Source organism: Crocuta crocuta, unplaced genomic scaffold (assembly GCF_008692635.1).
Source record: "Crocuta crocuta isolate KB4526 unplaced genomic scaffold, BGI_CrCroc_1.0 scaffold36, whole genome shotgun sequence".
Lineage (NCBI taxonomy): Eukaryota > Metazoa > Chordata > Mammalia > Carnivora > Hyaenidae > Crocuta > Crocuta crocuta.
The window spans coordinates 18,115,032-18,138,994 of record NW_027532203.1 but is presented as its reverse complement, the minus strand read 5'-3'; the positions used below and the strand labels follow the sequence as shown (position 1 = coordinate 18,138,994).

Here is a 23,963-nt window from a genome sequence, read left to right as displayed (position 1 = left end):
ATGTTTGCTTGTTGTTTCTATTAAGATTTGTATATTAATCTTGTATCCCGCACCTTTATTAAACTTTCTTTCCCATGGTTCTAATGATTTGTAAATCCTCCAGATTTTATAGTTGATTATTATTTTTATGAAAGTTAAAATTTGTTTCTAAATGGGGTGAGAGAGAAATTAGGAGTTTCTTCTAATTTTATTGACTGTGATCAAAGAATGCTGTCTCTGTCCTACTACTTAATTTGTTTGTTAAGATTTGCTTTGTGATTTAGTATGTGGTCATTATGTGCTTGAAAAACACATATTCTCTACCAGTTGGACACAGGAATCTGTATAGTTCCATTAGATCAAGCTTATTAACTGGGTAATTAAAGTCTTCTGTATCCATACTAAATTTTTATCCATTTCACTTATCAATTATTGAGAGTGATATATAAAAATCTTTCACTATACTTCTGTGTTTGTCAAGTTTCTTCAACAATTTTGTTAATTTTTGCTTCCCGTATTCTGGGAATATGTTGTAAAATTTATACAAGTTCATAATTATTACATCTTATAGGTAAATTGTTCCTTTTGTCATTGTCCAATATGCTTTTATTTCTAACAAAGTGGTTTTTGCCTTAAAGTTTAATTTAACAAATAATAATACAGCTGTACCACCATCTTCCATGTTATTGATATGCTCCTGACACACTTTATTCAGTTTTATTTATTCTCTGCCCTTCTGGATCACATGTTTATGCTGGGGTTTTTTTCTTTACATTTAATATGAAAATACCTATCCTTTAACTGATGAGTTTAGTTTCAGCCATCATCAGTTCATCATCTGTTTCTATTTATTGTGATTATTTATACATTTACTTTTTTTTTTAGGATTAGCCATGCTTTTTTTTTGCTTCCCTTTCCTCATTTTCGGCCTTCTATTGGATTTGATTAAGGCTTTATTCTCTTTTATTCACTCTATTGGTTTAGAAGTTATGCATTTTTTTATTTGGGGGGCATGGTTACTTTTACAATTTTAATATGCATACTTGACTTACTAAAGTCTAAAGTTCATCAATGTCTCTACTCTCCTATCCCTTGGGGAATGAACTGCGATCAAGAACCCAAGTATGTTTTAACTTTCATTATCCACCTTCCTTCTTAAAGATTATTATGTTTTAGTATTTTGGGTCCATATTTTCTCATGCCCTAATGATAATCATTATTAGAATTGCTCACTATAGCCAAAGCTTGCTTAGCTTTGTTACATAATTATCAATAATTTTTACTCTCTTTCTTGCTTTACCTTTCTTGGGGACAGGATTTCCTTTTTATTAAAGCACATTCCTCAGTGGCTGCTTAAGTCTATGAGTGGTAAACCCTATTTCTCTTTGTTTGCATGGCAATTCATTAATTCTGCCCTCACTCTGGAATGATAACCTAACTGGATACAGAGTTCTAGGCTGAGATATAGTCTTGCTCAGAACACTAAGCTATTAGAACTTATGACCTTGTATAGGTAGCTGACAGGAATTTGCTATCAACCTAATTGGTTTTGTGGAAGAGAATCTGTCAAATCTGGTTACTTTTAAGCTCTTTCCTTTTGCCTTTGGTTTTACCACAATGTATCAATGCATTTTTTTAATGTTTTTTATTTATTTCTAGGAGAGAGAGAGAGAGAGAGACAGCGTGAGCAGAGGAGGGTCAGAGAGAGAGGGAGTCACAGACTCTGAAACAGGCTCCAGGCTCTGAGCTGGCAGTCAGCACAGAGCCCGACGCGGGGCTCGAACCCACAAACCGCGAGATCACGACCTAAGTGAAAGTCAGACGCTTAACCGACTAAGCCACCCAGGCGCCCCTACCACAATGTATCTAAATGTGGATTTGTTTTCATTTATCCTGCTCAGTGACTCCTTCTGTTACTTTAATCTGAAAATTCGTATCTTTGCTCAGTTTTGAAAAAGTTTCAGCCATCATCTGTTCAAATATACCCTCTTGCCTATTCTATGTATTCTCTATTTGGAATTCCTGTTCAACATTTATCAGAACTTACTCTGTCCTACATGCCTCATGACCTTATGACCTCTCATTTATATTTTCCAACTCTTTATACCTCTACTATATCTGAGTATTTTGCTCATATTTGTGTTACAGTTTTTGAGTCTCTATTCAGTGGTTTCTAACTGTGTTGCCTAACACATCCGTAAAGTATTTATATTTGGTAACTACATTTTCATTTTCTATATTTCTGTTTTCTATATTTTTCATGGGGTCTTGTTATTTTCTTCAATTGTTTTATTCATGTCTTTAGCCTATTTAAGCATCCTTAAACTATAGCTTTTCTCAGATTACTCTATTGTCTGAAATTTTGCAGGATTTAATCTGTTGTGTTCACTAATGTTTAGTCACAGTGGATTATGCCCTTGAGTGTTTTGTAATTTTGAAAAGTGAACTTATCTCCAGTACCTTGTCTTTGGGAATCTTATGCAATGCTTCTGTAGACTCCCAAGGGTATTTCTGGCATGGAGCAAATTTTCCGTCCTTTGGGGGAGTAGGGGTTCCCAAATCACAGCTGTAGTGTAAAATCAGACGTCAAGCCCACATGTATGCAAGCAGGAGGTATCAATTTCTCAGCAACTGTCTTTTCATCTAGAGCTCTTGCAGAAATAAGGTTACTGTACTGATGAGCAAAATTTTTCCTGGCCTATTTTTTCAGTGAAGATGTTCCTGTGAACTTTCAAGGCTCCTGGCTTTATGTGCAGTTCTAATTTTGCCTGTCTTGCTTCACACAGCACAAAATCTCATTTTCTGACCCCAAATGAGTATGACAATCTATCCTGTAGATAGCTGAACATGAAAGGTCCCTGCTTCCAAGAGCTGTGCACCGATTAATAGCTAATACTTTGGTTTTGAGTTCCCTCTTCATTTCTGGCACCTGGAGATTTCTCCTCTCTTCTTATAAGCTCAGCAATGCATTCTGAATTCTTTAATACATTGTGACCAAAATTCACATGTCAGTAGATTTTCTGACCCCTTTTTTATTTCATAAAATTGGAAGAAACAGGAGAGCCTTCCCATCTCAGTTCTACTGGCCTGACTGGCCTCCCAACACCCATAGCCATGTCTGTGTCCTCAGTTCTTGCTTCACCCACGAAGTCTAATTCTATCCCCTGATCCCATTCTGGTCTGCATCAAGCCACTGCACTGAATCAAGCTGTGCCCAGCCACATTCAAAATATAACTCAAGATGGCCATGGAACTTAAGGAGATCAGGACAGTGAGAATGAGCTCCCTGGTAATGTAAAGCTCGGGTCTGTTCATAGTCTAGCATGAAGGACAATTTTAAATAGACCTCAAACCCACCTTATTCTAAAAACATTTCACACACATAAATTTTACAAGATGAGCACCTTGCTGCCCAGGGAAGGCTGTGACAAAGCACACCACAAGCAGAATTACCGCTCACGAGAAGAGACTGGAGCTGTCTTCCTCTGCCAGGAGTTGGGGGAAGAGCCCACCTAAGAAGCAGAAGTGGGCACAGCTTGGGAAGAGAAGATTTCAAACCCAGTACCTGTGTCTCCATACTCTCCGAAGATATTGATGACGACATCAGCATCAGTCCCTGCACCAATGACATCACCAGTGTACACCTTGACTTCATACTTGTTACCTGGGAATGAGGACAGAGAAAGCCTCAGCTCGTTAGGATCCTGTAAAGAAGAGAACAAAGGCCTCCAAAGGAGCTACCACATCCCCAACCCTTCCCTCCAGCAATGCATCAAGTGTCACCATCGCTGTCAAAAACAGAGCAAGAAACAAGCTGCCTGACATTGGTTCCAAATGGCCATTACTAATATACCTGTTTCACATCAACACATCGCACACCTTAAACGTACACCATGTTATATGTCAGTTATATCCCAATAAAGCGGGAAAGAAAAGAAAAAAGTCAAATGGTCACTGCTAAACAGTGTACACAGCATAAATCGGAGATAGATGAAACTTCTGTTTTCAGGCTGCCTTGGGATGCATAAATCAGCCCAAATCCAGATCCACACTGAACCAGACCACCAGCCAATCTCCCCTGGATACTGAAATGCTTCTTAATGGGCCCACTGCACATCTACTCTGCCTTCTCCAATCTGTTCTCCACACACATCACAGTGTAAAAATTCACTAGGGAAAATACATTCTGCAAATGAGAATCAAATTTATCTGTAAATTAATTGTCAGGGTCATAACTAATGCAAAGACCAGGGCACCAATAGTAGGCAGCACGCGCATGCTTAGTGGCTACCTCACTTAAAGACCTGTACCGCTTCCTGTATCTTTCCCCCATTCGCTGAACAGAAACCCATGCACTGTAATCCCCAAATGCTTCAGCCTTGCCCATGGCCTCACCGGGGAGATGGGGCCCAATGTAAACTTCACAACATGCTGAGCCCACCTGGGTCTCCTGCGTTGCAGCCCGCCTCAGGGTGGGGAGCGAAGGACAGGAGCTGCTGGGTGGTATGGGAAGGAAGACTCCTCTAGACTTTCTTTAGGTCCCAACAATTCCAAGGGCTGAGGCGACTTTCCCTTCCCTTCTCCCTTCCTTCAAAGACTTTCTATTTTTTATGTAGAAGAACTCTGTTCAGATTCCTTATGCCCAATATGTGAAGTTAATAAAAATTAGAGGTGTTTCACTAACTCAAAAAGGTATCTGTAGCCTCATGTTTATTGCAGCATTACTTACAGTAGCCAAGATATGGAGAAAATCTAAGTGTCCCTCAATGGAAGAATAAAGAAGTTGTATTACATATATGCAATGGAATACTACTTAGTCATGAACAGCATTCCAAGAAGGGAATCTTGACATGAATGGACCTTGAGGGCATTTTGCTAAGTGAAAAAAAGCCAGTCACAGAAAGATTAACATAGCATGAGTCCACAGATATGGGGAATCTAAAAAAGAAACAACAACAAAAACACCCCTCAAAACAAAACAAAAAAACTCGTAGATACAGAGAACAGATTGGTGGTTGCCAGGGGTGGAGGATAAGAAGGTGTACAAAATGGGTGAAAGGAAACAAGAGGTACAAACTCTGGGGCGCCTGGGTGGCTCAGTCGGTTAAGTGTCTGACGCTTGGTTTCTGCCTCAGGTCAGATCTCACAGTTATGTGAGTTCCAGCCCCACGTCGGGCTCTGCACTGAGCGTGGAGCCTGCTTGGGATTCTCTCCCTCTCTCTGCTCCTCCTCCCACTCACACTGTCTGGGTCTCTCTCAAAATAAATAAACTTAAAAACTTTTTTAAAAAGGTACAAACTCCCAGTTATGAGGTAAAGAAATCATGACGTGAGATGTATGGCGTAGCAAGTATAATTAATAACACCGCACTGCATATGAAAAGTTGCTGAGAGAGCAGATCTTAAAAAGTTCTTATTACAAAAATTAAATTATAATCATGTGTGGTGATGGATATTAACTAGACTTGGGGTGATCATTTCATAATAGGCACACACATCAAATCATTATTTTGTATACCTGAAACGAATATAATGCTTCATGTCAATTACACCTCAATAAAAAAACAATAGAACTGTATTAATTGAGGCCCAGAGTTCCAGTCCCTCTGCCCACCGCCATCCCGGGGGCCTTCCCTGATGTCCTAGCCCCCAGGGCCTTTCTCCCCTGCATTCCTTGGGTCTGCCAGGTTGTCTGTGCCAGTGATTTCCAAGTTCACCAGGGACTGCCTTGTGCAGTTGCTGTTTTCCTGCAGGTGAGGCTTCTAAGATCTTCAAGAATTTAAAAGAGGTCTGGGGCAGGACTTCCTTCTCACCTATAGCTCCCCACACACACGTCCTCTTAGCACGGTGCTGGGCACAAACTAGAGCCTAAGTTTATCGGAAAACAACTTGACTCGAACTTCCTAAAGCTCAAAGTCCCAGGGAAGTCGCTCAGTGCAAAGGAGTGAGGTGGGGGCGATAAGGAGAAAACCTAATTTCACCCCACTCCCATCTCAAATCCCGCCCAGCACCTGCCATCTAGAGATGACATGATGCAGAACGTTGCAGGCACCCACGGAGGGCACCCCTGACACACATGCAGCCCTGAAGGCTGATCTTTAACCTGCCGAGAACCCGAGCCAGGAGACAGCCATTCTCCCCTCAAACCTCACTCGGTGAGACCCATCAGAAGAGAGGGAAGCCCCTCTAATCCGTGCCCCCAACCAAAGATCTCCCAGACTCCCACCCACCTTGGATTCCCAAGAAGACCCCTCTGAGATGGGAGACATATCCAGGTCTTCAGAAGAGGCCAGACTCAGGCCACCCCTAGATGAGTGCCTTGACATCCGGGCCACATTCAGGCTAGCTTGCCGACACGGCAGAGTTCCAGGCTCCTCCCGGCCCCGCCCCCCCAGAAGGTCCTTCACGCATGGCTGTGAAGAACGAAGAAGGCCCTGGCCATGTCTAGCTTCCTGCTCCTGCTCATCTTCCAAGCTGCAGAGGCCCCTGGCTGCAGGCTTGTTCCCCTGGCTGCCAGGGCCTCTGAGAACCATTCATTTCGCTTCACATCCTTTCTCAGGTCCAGTCTGGGGCTCACTTCACACAGAGGCAAGTCCCCTCTGCAGAGGGACAAGATGCCCAGGACCCCTTGGCTGGTGATGCCAGGGGGCTGGGGAGAGGCCCTAAAGGCCCCTGCTGAGCATCAGTCAGTCCGAGAGGGCGAGCGGACTCCAGACAGCCTTGGGCACGGTGCAGCAGGAGGAAGGATGGGGGTGGGGGTGAGGAGCACTTGGGGCAGGAGTAGCAGACATTCTGCATCATTCCAAAAGGCAGAACTAGACTTAGCACTTGAATTATAAAGAAGGATATTTTAGCTCACCAAAAGAAACGTTTTCTAGAACGTAGGGCTACCCAACAAAGCATGGTATGCCCTTGGGGGAAGCGAGTTTCCCACCCCTAGAGACATCTAAGCAGTCACTTTGTGACAAGCACTTTGGTGGAGAGCCATCTGTCAGGAAGGCTGTAAAGAAAATGACAGAGGTGAGAGAATGTGAGAACACTATGGGTCCTTTTCAATCTGCAATTCCATGACATTTGACCAGGAAAGGCAGCCTGCAGATACAGAGGGAAGCCAAGAGATGGAGGGGGCCCCTCAAAGTACAGGGGGAGGTGCCCGAGGCCGGTACAGGCAGGCCTGGGGGGCAGGACCCCATGCAGGGTTTTGAAAACACACAGCATCCCCAGGGAAGTCCAGAGAAGCAGTCATCAGGGCTAAAATGAGGCAAGGTAGGAGACAAGCCAAGGGTGGAAGGAGCTTCCAGAACTGTCCAGCCGAGGTGGACAAGGGGCTCAAGCCCAGGGGTCAGGAAGTCAGCTGAACAGAATATAGGAGGTAATCAGTTCTGGAATGAGGTTGGACTGTTCTGTATCCTCTGCAGACCTCCCTATGGCAAGATGGGGTCCTGGTTCTCCACGTAGTTGGCTGAGTGAAAAGCAGGACCCTCCGGTGCCAGGTGACCTCTGATCACACCGAGGAAGGGCTGAGAGCTGCTGCGGGGTGGGCAAGGCACACCCCACACAACCGCTCTGTACACAATGAGCCTGATTATATTACTGTTCTCCCTGCTTTTCGTCCACATTTCCTCTTCAGGCAGAACCCCATACTATCTGATTTGCCATTTTCTGAACAAGGCCTAGGGCCTGGTGCCAACCCTAAATTGTGATTAAATGCATATACTGTGGCAAGAGTTAGACGGGATAAAAGCAGGGCTTCATTCTCTCACGGCTGCCAGACTGTCCTCACAGTGCATCAAGCCTTCTTCCCAAGCGGTCATGAGAGGCCCCCCAGGTCCCCGTGATCAGAATTTCAATGAGCACAAACTTGCAAGTCTGGTCACAAGTGGGCTTTTATATGTTGAATTCACCCCTTAGATCTGTGGATCCACGTGAGAGCAAAATGCCCATATGTGAAATGTGGCTGCCTTCCTGGTGAGAGGAATGGGGCCAGAGGGAAAGGTCCCAGGCCAGTAGAAACCCCTGCCCCAGGAGCCAGAGGGGAACAAGGCGGGACAGAGAAAAATGATGAGAGGAAAGACCTGAAAGAAAATGGCCAGGGCTGGCCCACCTTCTAGGGCAAATAACACCTAACAGTCACCCAGGCCTTGCAGCTCACGAGGTCCCAGCACGTCCTTGATGTCATCTGAGCCATACCATGGCCACATGATACAGGCAGGACAGATACTGCTGACGTTCTCATTTACAGATGGGGAAACAGAGGCTCGGAGGGCACGGCAGCTTGCCCAGGGACACCCAGGGATGCATAGCTGCTAAATGATGCAAGAGAGGCTCAAAGCCAGGTCTCTTGTCTCTGAAGTCAGGGCTCTTTTTAGAATGTGTCATGGCCTCTCATTCTCTATGCCAGGGGAAGGCAAAGTGTTTCCGTAAGGTGCCAGGTAGTAAATATTTTAGGCTTTGCAGGCCACCTGGTCTCTACTGCAACTATTCCACTCTGCTGCTGTATCGTGAAAGCAGCCAGGCGCAATACAGGAGTNGGGACCAGCCCAAGACCCCCCGTGGATGCCTGCACCCGTGGTACCGAACCCTCTAGAAACTAGGTTTTCTCCTATCCATACATACTATAATACAGTTTGACTTCTAAATCAGGCACAAAGATCTTACCAACAATAACTAATCACGTTACAACTGTAATAATACCCTGTAATAACAGCGATGTGAACGCAGTCTCCCTCCCTGAAAATTCCTTCCTGCCCTCTACTCACCCTTCTCCTGAAGGTTGGGGGTAGGGGGTGACAAACAGCTGCGTGATGACGAAGGGAAGAGAATGACGCAGGCTCTGACGCATGTTAAGAACCGCTCTGGACGTGGGTTCACCTCGAGAAACTCAAACCGCGAGGAGTGAACCGCGGAAACGCGGAAGCTATGGCGCTACGTAAAAGCCACGTAGGCAAATGGGCGTGGCCTTGTGCCAAAAAATTTTGTGGGCAACAGACCCTGAACTTCGTATAAATTTCTTGTGTCATCAACTGTTGTTCCTGTTTAGTTCTTTTCAACGCTTAAAAAATGTAAAATAATTTTGTTAGCTCCAGGGCCTCACAAAGCTTCGCCTAGTCAGCCACTTTGTCGCTGGCCACCGGCTGCCCCAGGCTGCCTTGTACTTTCAGGCCCTCTTCTGTGCGTCTAGGCAGGGGACTTGAGGCAACTCAACTCTCTGCAGACGGGGACTGGGAGCTGCTTGGTGCAGCCTCAGGGTAATCACAGCACACTCTCTTCACTAGCGAACCAGCTCAAAGCTCTGGAGATTGGGGAACTATTGTCCTTTATCTGTTGGGCTGGAGGGGGTGAGAAGGAGCATGTCCCGTGCCCAGAGTGGGTGGGCAGGGCCAGCCTTCCCATGCCCCTGCAATGCTGGGTGACTGGGCTGAGCTCAATGTTCCCCTGAGCGCAGTGGAGAATGGGGGGACGCGGCTGGGGTTTCTTAAAGGTGGGGACAGATGGCAGCACCAGTTCTGCAACCTCAGACATTGTGCCTTCAGTTCATTGCCTGGCTGAGAGTGAGCAAGGAATAGAGATGGAAAGAGAGAGGAAGGTCAGGTTGGAGGAGCGGCTGGCAAGTTCACTGTCCTTCCTGAGCAAGCAGTGGGACCGATAGGGCCTAGTGAAGGCTTGCAGGAATTGTTGCCCCAGCCAATTCTAGGGCTGGCCTGTGGGTTAATCAATGCTACAGCATTCTCCCTAGAACTGATTTCTGTCTGGCCTTTTAGGGAGCTACCAGTAGCTTATAGGGTGCCTTTCTACAAATTAGAAAAAGGCTTCCTTCCTCAAGACACTTGACCCATCTGTTGGATGATTGTTATCATAAATATACAACCTACCACCTCTATGATGTGAAAAACGTCTCTTTACATAGTCTCAGTTGTACAGTGCACAACCCACATACCTGAACCCAGGAACACTACCTTTCAGAGAATGGCTGCCTTTCGCTGAAGGTCAGTGTGAGCTCAAAGAAGCCAAGGTAGTTTAAGCATTGATCCGAACAACATACAAGAAAGGACATAGACCAGAGATTAAAGTAATTACATAGTACCTTCCAGAGCCAAACAGAATTGAGTTGGGGTGCTACACGGATGGCATTAGCAGCAGCCTAAAGACACACAGACGGCCCTCAAGGCCACAAGCATAAGGCGGCCTGTGCCCTGCTTGCCCACAAGCCCAGCCTTGCCTCTTCTCTCCTCTGAAGCCTCCATGGCAGAGGCACAGGCCTGCTTCTCTAAACAGAAACCGTGTCCCCTGTGGGCCAGCCGGAAGCTGCCTGTGTGGGCTTCCAGAAAAGGCAGGCACTGGCAGGCCCCAGCTGCCTCCTGGCCTGGTGCACCAGCCGCCCCCACAGCCTCGCCTGCGCTCTGTCTGGAACAGTCAGCACACAGCAGCGACAGGACACATCTGAGAGAACCGCCCTGGGCGACGTGGGGGAGGCACAGCCATGAGTGGGCCGGATCCCCCAAATCTCGGTGCTGAGCCGGGCTGAGCTGGTTGTCACGTTCCCGATGACAGAAGTCAAGCAAATGGCCGGAAACTAGGCCTCCGTCCTGCTTGCCAAGGAAGGGACCATCCCACACCCAACGTGATTTGTGCCTCACAGCAGCTCACGTGGCCCAAGCTTTTTTAGGAAGCAGGGAATCATGAATGAAGCGATCCTGAAGTGCCGCAGGGTGTTTCTTTCCCTAGGCTTCGCCCATTCTCGGGTCGTGCGTATTTAGAACATATTTAGAACGCGCGGCTTCATTCGCCCGGAGGGTGAGTGGTAGGGGGGTGGGGGGAGGAGGCTGGCTGAGCCTGACTTCCGCCCACCCCCACCCGAGGCCACGGCTGCTCCCCGGCACCCATCACTTCCGCTCACCCGGAGCCAGGAGCTGGGGAAGAGACGGGGGAAGACACGGAAACAAGCGAGAGACACCGGCGGGGCTGTCCTGGGAGTGAGGGCGAGGGGAATGTTCTCCCCCGGCTCTGGAAGGCCCCTAACTCCTCTGGCCTGCGCCCGTGCGGGGAGGAGTGGCCGCTGACCCGCCTGTGAGGGAAGCAGCGTCCACAGACCCCAAGGATGGGCCGCACCCTACCGGCAGGGAGCTGCGTTTTGGCCACTGAGCAGTGAACAGCCTCCCAGATACCCAGACTTAAGTCTCCCTCCCCGCTGCTGCCCCCAGAGGGTTTCCTCTTCCTTCCCTCGGGTCCAGAGCCCCGAATCTCTCACCCAGATTCACCCACTTCTTCAGGTAGGAACTTCTCTGCTCTCTGGAGAATACCTCAATCTTGCCGCCCTTGCAGACACCTGCACTCCTCAAGCTGGTAAGAGCCTCTGAAGCTTACTGAGGACCGACTGTGGGGTGGCCACATCTGTTTCTCATGCAGTCGTCACGATGACAGACCCTATGACTACCGCGGGCACCGCTTACCGAGGAGAGAATGGAAGCAAGTGGTTAGGAAACCTAATCAAGTTCCCCCAGTTAGAAAGGGTGAGGCCCAGATTTGGACTCAAGAGGTCCAGGCAAGACGGTTCTCTCTCGGCTGTCCTTTCACCCATCACCCCCAAGTCTAGCTGAAAGCCCACCTCCCAGGGGGCTCCACTCCTGAACTCCCACGACTGTATCACTTATTTGGCACCTAACATCTGATCAAGCACAGGCCGTGGGGTGACCTCAGCTGAGCCTGGTTATACAAGGACATTAAAACGTCGTGCAGTCGGGGTGCCTGGGTGGCTTAGTCGGTTGAGCGTCCGACTTTCGCTTAGGTCATGATCTCGCAGTTCGTGGGTTTGAGCCCCGCGTCGGGCTCTGTGCTGACTGCCAGCTCAGAGCCTGGAGCCTGTTTCAGAGTCTGTGACTCCTTCTCTCTCTGAACCTCCCCTGCTCACGCTGTCTCTCTCTCTCTCTCTCTCTCTCTCCTAGAAATAAATAAAACATTAAAAAAATTTTTTAAAACGTCGCGCAGTCATTACCAGTTGCTCCTGGGTGGTAATCAAGAAAAAAATACTCTGTCCCTTGTTTCACCCCCAAATCATAGACAGCTAGCCCATCTTCATGGGAAGCTGTGATGTAAGCCTCATGTTATCTATCAGGTGCTGAAAAAGTATGGAGTAGGTAGGCCTTGCCTCCTTTTAGCTCACTGCGCTCAGCCGCTCTTACCCAATTCACTGCCAAGCCCCACAAAGCTATCTCCACATGCCCCTCAGTCACTCATCTCCTTTGGCTCCCATTCCTGTGGCTCCACAGTAGACCCTCCCCTTCTACACACACACCCCAGCAATCTTGTCCATTTCTTCCCTTTCCAACCCAGATTCCACTCCACTGCTGGAGCTTATCCTCCCCTAATGCACTTCTCATACACGGCTGGAGGAACCAGAACGCTGCACGGCCTTCCCGGGGGCCGGGTGAGTACTGCCTGCCAAAAGGCTTTCCGTTGTGCAGACCCCTGAACTAACCATTCAATCCCTGTGCCTAACAATTCATTTATACTAGGAAATAATTGGGTTCACAGATGACCTATAAAGATGTCTATCACAGCATCGTTAATAACAAAAAATTGAGAACAAGCTGAAAATATCCAGAATGGGGGATTGGTGGGGTGAATTATGACATTCACCCATGTGGCCATTTAAAATAATGGTTCAAAGATTATTCAATGTGTTAGTATTAAGTGAAAAAAATCTAGTTACAAAGTTGACTATGATATAACACCACTTTTCATCAGTATGTAGTGTTTAATACATTCATGCATAATAAAGAACAGGAAGGAAATTCACCAAAATGTTAATGACGGTGTCTCCAAGGCTCTCCTACACAGGGATTAAGTTCAAGGTTCTGGGTTTATTCTTGGGCCCTTCACTTATATGCAAATTACTTAACCACTCTGTGCCTCAGTTTGCTTTACCTATAAAATGGGTATTATAATAATACATCTGTCATGGTATTATTGTCAAGATTAGATAGACAGTGATTATAACAATATCTGACATTGAGTGAATGCCCGATAAAATTTATTATTATCATTTTGGGCTAATGGGATTATGGAAGATTTTATTCTTCTTCAAACTCTTGCTTATTTGTACTTTTGATAATCTTTACAACAGCCATATTTCTTTTTCCTGCAATTGAAAACTAAAGATTGAAGTCACCTAAAGCCAACACTTGGATAAGTTATGCCCTGTATGGTCTGGAGGGAGCTGTTGATAACTGCCAGTCTGCAATACACACCTGAGGAAAACCCATGCACATGAGAGATAGCCTTACATCCTCGAGCTGGCTTTGGTACCAGAAACCTTTGAGCTTGCTGGTCTGGGTGGCTAGGAGGCTAGGGGGAGGGTTGAGGACTGGATGAAGGAAGAGAAGAAACAGAGGCATTGGCCACCGGATAGAAATTCAGCCCCAGGTAGGTGGGAACCCCTTCTCTGACACCCCTGCACCACCCAGGCCAATGCTTGGAGCTCAGGGGAAGGGTCCAGCAGGAAAACATTGGTGGCTGCTGCAATGGACACCCACGGCTGGATCAGGGCCAAGACAATGTCTGTATCATAAGTTCTGATTTCACACACACAAAATGCAGCTCTGAGAAAGTACTCTCCAAAAATAGGGGCGTAGGTGTTATTATAAACACCTATTTGGAAACCTCACTCTGTTTGAAAACCTAGCAAACTCCTTCTCAACTATGAAGTCTCAATTGGGCATCACCTCCTCTATGAAGCCCTCCTGATTCCTCCTGCCTCTATGCTTCCATTGATATAGGTCAGTTCCTACTTAGAATATTCTGTTTTTTGGTACTCATTATTTACCGGCTGGACCCTCTTCCCTCTAGTTGCTAAGTTCCTAGAGAGAAAGGCCTGTACATATTTACCCTGAGCAAAGGGTCTGGTACATATAAGATTCCCAACTGGTGCCCATTGAATCACTGAATGACATTGGAGGAGCATAAGGTGGCATCTGGAGCCCAGGGCACTAGCTCTGTCCACACTGTGTGACCAAGAGCAGGTGGCTTAACTTGCCAAGGCTTCTGTTTTCTGTACAATGGAGGAAGAGCAGATAAGGTCCCTTCTGGTCCTGAAATTCTCTGATACTCCTCACTGGGGCCTCATTGGAAACAGTTCTCTTCTTCCCACTCTTTCCGGAGATGATCTTCTGCAATGTTAGGTGGGAGCAGATGGGGTGGGCGGGGAGCTGCTGGCAAGTTCAGAGGAGGAGAGTGCGGCAGGACTGGCCCAGCTTCCCCCGCCCCGAAGCCCTCTAGCTCTGAGTCCGGCTCTGAGTCCACAGGCCCAGCACCACCTCCATAGGGTTCAAAGGAACAATAACTCCCAAGCAGCATCCACAGCAAATCTAGCTCAGAGGGCTCTGGATAACATTTGAACTGAGTTAAGGGGACACATCAGGGAGAAGGAAAAGTGTTTGGAAAAGAGGTACTCTCTGCAGGCTTTAACTGAAATCAAGTCATAAGCCTGTTTCCAGTTGTCTAGATGAGCCTGCTGGATGATAGAGGCGATCCTGGCACTGAGTGGCTCCAAAGTCCTGATTCTGAAAGGCCAGAATCTTGAGTCTGTGCATCTGAGAGTCAGAAAAAGCCTGGATGGACGGGAGGAAGAAGGTAAAACATCAGGATCACTACCACCACCACCACGGTACTCATTTACTGAGCGCTTACTTTATGTCCAGCACTACGCTAAGTCTTTATGTTCATTTCCCCAATTAATCAGCCCAACTGCTTTATGAAGTGGGAATTAATGTTATCCCCACTTTACAGATGAAGAAATAGAGGCACAGAGCTTTATACATTTGCTCATGCTTAACCAACTGGTAGAATAGCAGAGCCAAGTTTTGACTACAGAGAATGGGGGTCCAGCAACCAAGCTCACAGTGGGAAGATGGACAGTATGCAGAAGAATGGTGAGTGTTTGGGGGTGGAAAGAGGAATGTGTCCACAGCAGAAGTCAATTTCCAAAAGTTACCAAAAGCCAATTTCCCCTGCCCCACGGAGGAGGGCTAGCCCCAGACCTATCTGTCTCTCTTTTGATATGACACTCTACTAATCCTAAAAAGACCCCCAGAAGCCACCTAGTGCACCCATTCTACAGAGGAAGAAACTGAGGATGAGAGTAGACCTGAGATCTGCCCCAGGTCCCATCGCTATTGGTAGCAAAGCCAGAACTAGAACTCAGGGTATATAAGGGCATCTGGGTGGTTCAGTTGGTTAAGCGTCCGACTTTGGCTGAGGTCATGATCTCACGGTTCATGAGTTCAAGCCCCACGTTGGGCTCTGTGCTGACAGCTCAGAGCCTGGAGCCTGCTTCAGATTCTGTGCCTCCCTCTCTCTCTGCCCCTCCCCCATTCACACTCTGTCTCTCACTGTTCTCAAAAATAAACATTAAAAATTAAAAAAAAAAAAAAAAAAGAACTCAGGGTATATAGTCTCATGTGCTTTCTAACCCAGAGAGCTATATTTAAAATCAATGATTTAATTACTCTGTGGTGTCATCCTGTAGAATCGGGGAGTAAGTCAGGGCTGCTGGCTTGTGTGACAGAGCCCTCAGGATGGGTGATTTCTGCATCAATCACCCAGGCTGCTTTCATGCTGCATTTGCTTTGGCACCAGGCAGCACCCGGGCAGGCCCATCATAATCCACCATACATCAGCGAAATGTGCACATGCCCCTAAAATGTTAATCCAGAGCCCTTTCTCATCCAATCTCTTCTTCAAATGCACTGTGGGCACCATGCCCAGCATGGTCTTGCCTAGACTGGGTGCACATCTGGAGCTGTGTGATAATCACTGTGTAGCACAGTGTGGGCTGTAATGAAATTATAACCCAGTTGCCTGATGAAATCACTGGGAGTGGAAACAGTGATTATGCTGGACAAACACAGTACCATTTCTACCTGTTCCGTGGCTCTGGGCAGCTTTCGGCCCCAGCATTAGCTGTCCTATTTGCTACAGCCAAAGAGAAGGAGGAAGATGAGGAGGAGGAGGAGGAGAGGGAGAAGAAGAAGGGTGAGGGGGAGGAGAAAAGAAGGAAGGTGGGGAGGAGGAAAAAAGGAAGGAAGGAAGGAAAGAAGGATCGAAAAATGGAAAGAAGGAGGGAAGGAAGGAAGGAAGGGAAGAAGTGGGAAGAAAGGAAGAAAGAAAAAGCCCCAGACTGAGAATTTGGACGAAAAGTGGCAATTTGCCACTCCCCAGCAACCTGCATGCTCCCAGCTCTCCTCCCCAGTGGTTGCTACTTCTCATGGGCCCCCTTTCCTTCAACAGCCAGCCCCTCAGTCTCTCTGGGGCATAGCACAATACTGGCTGCAGCCATGTTAATTATTAACCCACCAAAGAAGATAACTGCTCCTTTAGAGAAAGGATTGTCCCAAGGGAAGCCTAGGGAACAGGCTCCGTTGGGAGACAGGGAGGGACAGGACCCACTTCAGACAGGGACCTTCTGAATGCAAGGGCCTCCTCCACTGTCTGCGAGGCCTGGGTCTGAAACATCGATGAGCTGTTGTGCCTGGGTTCTGACAGCTCTGGGGTGTGAACAGCCCCCAGGCCAGCTGGAACTCAGCTCTTGGCTTCAGAGGCCTGTCGCATTGCCAAGTTGGCAGAACTCTCCCGAAGCGATGCAGTGTGGGCTCAGTACTAAGTTAAGCCACGTGATCATCTCAGTGCTTTTTAAGGTGGGCGGGTTTGTGGGTTGGTGCTGGGATGAGGACAATTACTTGGCCGGGAAGCAGGAAATGACATCATATTGGCAGTGAGAAGGCCAGGCAGGGTCTGTCTTAAACAGGTCTGGCCCTCTTCAGCCCCAGAAATGTGTCCTGAGCCTCCCTGGGGCCAGAGGGATGGGCAGCCCTGTGCTCTCAGCCTGTGCAACTCTGTCATGTAGTCATCAATTGCACCTGAGTGCTGTGCCCCATGAATGTCACATCAGAAGTAACCACGTCAAAGTTCAGGGAGTGAATTTGGGGAGTGGGAGACCTGGAGCCAGGTACCAGAGACAAGGAGGCATTTAGCTGGCAGAATACCAGAGAAAGCCAGTGCTACAAAGGACCTCAGAGAACATCTGGTCCAGCCTTCTGGTAAGATGAGGAAGCAGCCCAGAGAGGACAAGTAACCTGCTTAGGTCACACAGTTACCGAAGGGCAAGACTGGAAGCCATTTATCTGCCTCCCACTCCACGGTAGAGCTCTTTCCACCCATCTCTGCTGCTGGTCTTTATAAGTGATTGTGTCTACACACACACACACACACACACACACACACACACACACACGCCTGTTTCTTATTCATCTTCACTCAAGCCTCTTAGTTCCAGTGACCAAGTCAGCAAGTATAAGAGAAATCATCAGGTGGGAAGACCCCAGTGTTATGCCCAGAGAAGCCTGAGCTTGGCTGGAGAGCCCAGATAGACACATCTTCAGCAGTTCGCACCCAAAGAGGCCAACAGCAGTCCCTGAGGTATGGGGTGTCTCAGCCATTGATCCATCTCAAAACCCCTGAGGGCTGCCACCCACCCCATCAGCCATGGTGGCTCCTTCTGGCTACGAACTGGCCGGATCACGTCTGCGTCTCAAAGAGCTGGCTGAAAAGTTCCTCCTCTCTGCCCTTAGACTCCTTACACATCCCTGACTGCAGTTGGATTGGGGGAACCCCCTGAAAATCCACCTCAGTGGATAGCACAGACTTCAATTTCTCCAGAGTTTGGAGGAGGAACCCCAAGGTGAGCGAGCAGGCAGTGCTTTCCAGAGAGGCTGCAGCTTCACCCTTAGTGGGATTTGGGTAGCCTGGAGAAAAATGAAGCACAGGATAAAAGAGAGCAGACAGGAGGAAGAGGGGCAGGGAAGGCACTGGCTCTGACATTTCCTGACCCTGAGATATGTTTTAGTAGGAGATCCACAGATTTCTCTCTAACCAACTTGACACAGAAGTCTAGGAGCAAGGATAACCCTTCCAGGCCATAGGCAGGCAGGATTCTGGGCTCTGGGGACAGCAGTCCTACTGGGTCCTTGTGGGGCTTGATGGGACAGGGCTGAACCCCAGAAACTTCTGTCAGCGGTCTGGCTTCTCTCCACAATCTGAGAGCAGGTGGGGGGAAGATATCTCATTCTCAGACCGGTTTCCTATGGATCCCTTGAAACCTCCCCATGGTTTATTAGTGCTGGAGAGAACAGCTTTCAGAGCTTCCGTCTGCCAGACACTGGAGCCAACACAGTCTGAGCAAACAAGCTGAGAAATGGGAGCTGGGACTAAGAATGGAACTAAGAAACACAGGGAGAGGTGGTCCATGCCTCCTCACCCTGACCCTTGTTGCAGGTGTAAAGTGGGGAGGATAATAGACCTTACCTCCTAGGAGTGCTGTAGATTTGTCCCGTGTATACATATGAAGACACAAGACTACAGAAGTATTTTGTCCGAAGGTCACACAGCTAGAAGGCAGTGTTTGGGGATTTGAACCTAGGACTCTTATGACTTGAGACATGGAGCTTTGAACCATGTGATGCCCTCCACTCCCCTTGAGGGTAGCTCGTACTATGAGGTCTGTGTCCTTACTGGACTTCAAGCAGCAGGAAGGCAAGGGTCATATCCTTACCCCAGACTCAGCATTTAAGAGCAGCTCAGGGAGCAGAGGGGCATGACCAATGACAGCTGCTAATGGTGATACTTCACTTCAAGGCCTGGGAGACTGTGCTGAGATTCTGGCCAGGGCCTGCCCTCAGTGTACAGATGTCAATGCAGCTACCCTGACCCTCTGGGTTTTGGGTTGTCAAAAGGGGCAGCCATTCTAGACAGAAATCCTCTAGGAAGAGAGTCAGGCATGCATGGCAATGGGGGGATGCCAAGAAGCAGATGGCAGGAGGGAGAATTCACTACAATTCTGGAGCAGTTCGATAGCCAAGACTGTGTTCCCAGGGATAGTCAATGCAGACATGCTGGGAAAGCGGCTGCCAATCCTCCCCTGGCCCCAGAAAGTGCCAGGACCCCTGACACCCACTCTAAGAGGGAAACGAGCATAGAGACGGCTGCTAACTCCCCAGCAGTGTGCATGTATGTCTGCGATTATTAATCAGGAGGTGTTGTGTCTCCTGGACCATCCCACCAACATGTGGAGGGGAGCCAGCCAAGAATGGGGCACCCGCTCCTGCTGACTCATGTGGGAATTAGTCAGGAGAATCCAGGATGCTTCTCCAGAAGCCTTGAAGTCCTGAGCAAGAACTGAGGATTCGGGGTGGAGACAGCACTTTCATCCTTTCTTCTGGGGGAATAAGAGCTCTTTGACAGTAAAGTCAATGTGATATATTGTCATTGTGAAAAATGGTTAATGAAGATGCAGGGTGGANATAAAAAAAAAAAAAAAAAAAAAAAGCAGAACATCAAGGGAGCCTGAATGTCTAAACAATTTTAAAAGAAAAGAACAAAGTTGGAAGTCTTACATATTCTGATTTCCAAACTCTGTCCAAAGCTACAGTAATCAAAACAGTGCAGTAGATTTAAGGACAGACATTTGGGTCAATGAACAGAATAGAGAACCCAGAAATAAGCCCTTGCGAATATGGTCAAATGGTATTTGACACGAGTGCCAAAACCATTCAATGGGGGAAGGGACAGCCTTTACACAAATGATGCTAGGAAAACTGGATCTCCAGGTGCAAAAAAATGAATTTTTTAAATTTCATACTGTGTACAAAAATTAAGTCAAAATGGATCAACAAGCTAAATGTAAGGGTAGATGTATAACACCCTTAGAAGAAAACATGGGGCAAAATCTTCATGGTACTGAGTTTGGTGATGATTTCTTGGGTATGACACCAAAAGCATAGGCAACAACAGGAAAAATAATAAATTGGACTTCATAAAAATTAAGAGCTTTTGTGCACCAACAAAACTCTTTCAACAGAGTGAAAAGGCAACCCATAGAATGGGAGAAAGTAATTATAAATCAATCACATCTGATAAGAGGTTAATATCTCCAAATATATTCTGGATGGTCCCTTACAACTCAATGACAAAAACAGACAACCCAACTTTAAGATGGGCAAAAGACTTGAATGAACATTTCTCCAAAGACAACGTACAAATGACCCATAAGCACAAGAAGAGATGTTCAACATCACTAACCGTGGTTATTATTTTAAAAACCCAGAAAATAACAAGTATTGGTGAATATGTAGAGAAATTGGAACCTTGTCCATTGTTAGTGGGAATGCAAAATGATGTAGCTGCTGTAGGAAACAGTATAGCTGTTTCTCAAAAAAGTTAAACATAGAATTACTACCCAATCCAGTAATTCCACTGATGGACCTGTACCCCCAAAAAATTAAAGCAGGAACTTCAACAGCTATTTGTACACAACATTCATAGCAGTGTTATTCACAATAGCCAAAAGGTGGAAAGAACCCAAATGTCCATTGACAGATAACTAGATAAATAAAAAAGGGGCTGTGCATATAATGGAATATTATTTATCCATACAAAGAAATGAAATTCCCACACACGGTGTAACATGGATGGAGCTTGAAGACATTATGCTAAAGTAAAATAAGCCAGTCACAAAAATACAAATATTGTACGATTCTACTTATATGAGATTCCTAAGTCAAATTTATAGAGACAGAAGGCAGAACAGAGGTTACTCATGGCTGGAAGAAGTGGGAAAGGAGAGCTATTTTATGGGGACAGTGTCAGTTTGGGAAGATGAAAAAGTTCTGGAGACAGATGATAGTGATGGATACCCAATAATTAATTTATTTAATGCCAGTGAATAATACATTTAAATATGGTTAATATGGTGAATTTTATCTATGTCTTACTGCAATAATAATAATTTTTTAAAAGAAGTAGGATGATGGAGTCAGGGAGATCCATCCACTCTTGTTCTGAGGAGTTCCTCCATCTGGAAGATAGGGTTCTCGCCTAGAAAGTACATTCTTGGGGAACACTGGCAACCAGAGCTACTCAGGGATGCAGGCTGGACATGAGCCACAACACGAGAGTCTAAGGAACCTGGGGATGCAGTCCTGAGAGGAGGGCAGCCTGTCTTCACGTGGCTGAAAGGCAGACATGAAAACCTCCAAGGGGTCATCAGCTGAGGACTGCAACAGACAAGCAGAAGTCCCAGGGAGATTGTATGGGGTTTAACTGCAGGAAGAGCTTCCTGAAAGCCAGTGCCACTTAGCACTGGGATGGCTGAGCTGGGTGGTTAGGAATCAATCATCCTCAAGAAAGACTGGATTCAAACCAAGGCTGGAGAAGCAACTGATGTGGACAGTGTGGAAAGGATCCCTGTGACAGTAGACTGATCCTACTAATGCCCATGAGCCCTAGCTGTGATCCCTCAAGCCCTGATCTCTTAGGGGCCAGGTTGGCTGCCCTTGGTCTTGGAAACAGGCAGGAAGCCCATTCCAAGAATTAGGAGCTCCACATTCTAGTCCCAGCTCTATCAGTGGTTGGCCATTTGGTATTAGATGAATCACCACCTCTCTGAGCCTCAGTTTGGTCCTCTGTGCAATTAACACCTGCCTACCATCCTTCACTTTGCCTCCCCCAAAAGTGTGCCAGGGATGAAGAAGTGAAGCAAGGACTCTTGAAGAAGACAGCCCAGATACCCTCCCCTCCTCCCCACTTCTGCTTTCCCTTTCTCACAGATCAGGGCTGGTAGTGTTTCCCAGAGTGCAATTTGCACACCACATGGGGTGCTAATGGTGATACAGGAGGGTTATCATATATGCTGATATTTACAGGAATTGATAACAGTATTTTTGTGATATCGATATCTACTTTCTTTTAAAAATAAGTTTACAAGTTAATATGTAAGTTGCCAAAAGTGAGTTAAAGAAGAATAAGACAAGGAAAAGTGTTGTCCTTGAATAAGGCAAGACTCTTGAAGATGGAATGTGAGTGGCTGGAGTTCGGGAGCCTCCACTGGTTGAGGGGACACCACCACCGGTCTCCCCAGGCCCCAGCAAGAGATCCCCAGGCCTGGCAGTCAGACATAGAGGAAATCAAAAGGTGAAGTGTTTGGGTTGGCTCTGCTGCCTGGCTTCCTTAAGTTGCCAGGTGCAGCGATTTTACCAACCAATTGAGAAATTGAACTTGGGCTCTAGGATATTCCATCCACACAACTGTGAGTTAGCCACCGTCCACCTTCTGCTTTTGGAACCTCCTGCGTATTTTTTCACATGGCTACATTTACCCCATGGGCTCCATGAAGGAAGAGGGTGGCCCTGACCAGGCATTCACCCCAGTGTACCAGGAATATGTGGGGCATTTTCCCATGTTTAAAGAGAACCCTAGAGAGGGAAAAGTCATCTCCATGGCAAACGTCAGGCACTGTGTCATTCAGGAAGGGTGACATTCTTGTCCAGGGCAGCAATCCTAAAGCTACACAGCTCACCAGCACCCACAGGGGCCATATCTCTAACTAAGCATGATATACAAGATCCCCTATAGAGGAACCATCTAGAAACCTGATCAAGGTCCAGTCCCTCCACCCCTGTCACTACTGCTGACCACCTCGGCCAAAGGGTCAGTCGGTCAGCCTAGAACACCTACCCTCCCTGAAGAGCAGGAATGAAAGAAGGTTCCAGTTATTTATCAGACAGAGCTTCAGGAGATGGTCCTGGAGGTGGGAACAGAGGAGCAAAGCTACCCAGCTAATGACTCACCATCCCTTGGATGGTTGGGAGGGGATGAAATATACACTAAAAAGTCCCCTTCTTAAGCCCCATCTCACGACTTAAAATATTTTCGTCTATCAAGATCTGATTATCTTCTCCATTTTGACCATTAGAGTGCCTCCTGCAGCAACCAAATATCAAGTGGGTATAATTCCAGGTGAAAAGCAAAGAGAGTTAACCTTTTGTTTATCAATGCAGTCCTTTGAATATTCGAAGATCCCCTTTTTCATTCCTTCTTCTAGAATCCAACATGGAAATACTAAAAATTCAGTACCCTCCAAGCTCATAAAAGGGCCTGGGGCCCAAGTGGTCTGATTCAGGGACAAGGTCAGCTGGTGTCTTTGTCTTTCCTTTAAGAGGCAAGAACACTATGCTGGATGATTCCCATGGAAAGCTGGAGAACCATGGAGTTACATGAATTCTTTCTTAATGGTGACTTCTCAGAAGCTCTTCTAACAGAGGAACCCCAGATTTTCATGTGACCAAAGCAAAAGGTAGCATGAAGGACTAAATGGTGGGAAAAAGCCAACAAAAGGGAAAACCTGAGAGAGTAGAGAGGAAGAGTTATAGCCAGCTTAACAACTTGCTAAGGACTGATCCTAGTAAAAAGACTGGATCAAGCGTCATGGATACTTAAAGTTTTGGGGAAAATCTATGAAATTCACCCCAATTGAAAAGACACTCATGGAAATAAGTCAGGCAGAGAAGGACAAATATCATATGTTTGCACGTATAGGAGGATTAGGAGGAACTTAACGGAGGACCATGGGGGAGAAGAAGGGGGGAAATAGTGGGAGAAAGGGGGAGAGGCAAACCATGGGAGACTCTTGAATGCTGACAAAAACAGAACTGATGGATGTGGGGGGGAGGAGGGATAGGCATGGAGTAGGGCACTTGAGGGGATGAGCACTGAGTGTTATGTGGAAACTAATTTGACAATAAACTATTTGTAAAAAAAAAAAAAAAGAATTAAAATGAAAAATAAAATAAAATAAAAAAGACACTCATGGGGTATGGGCAGACAATTCATAAACACACACACACACACACACACACACACACAAATATACACACACAATACAGATGGCCAATAAACACATGAAAAATATCCAGCATGAAAAAAATCCAGCCACACGAATAACCAAAGAGAAAACATTGCAAAATCCCTTTTCCTAGCCAATTAGAAAGTTAAATAATAGTAAGTATTAAGGGCAAGGAAGTGGGTGCTTTTGCACAGCTGGTGGGATTGTGCACTGATGCACCCCTTCTGCAGCATTTTGGAAACACCCATTAAAAG

At 46.8% G+C, this 23,963-nt stretch overlaps 1 protein-coding gene across 2 annotated transcripts in view; it reads right to left on the bottom strand.

Moving 5' to 3' along the window:
* Positions 1-23,963, bottom strand: part of LOXHD1 (lipoxygenase homology PLAT domains 1) — a 158,008-nt gene that overhangs the window by 120,150 nt on the left and 13,895 nt on the right. For both annotated transcript variants that reach the window (XM_077777637.1, XM_077777638.1), the window contains exon 5: positions 3,545-3,643. In XM_077777637.1, the coding sequence (XP_077633763.1) occupies positions 3,545-3,643 (99 nt within the window). The remainder of the gene's footprint in view (positions 1-3,544; positions 3,644-23,963) is intronic.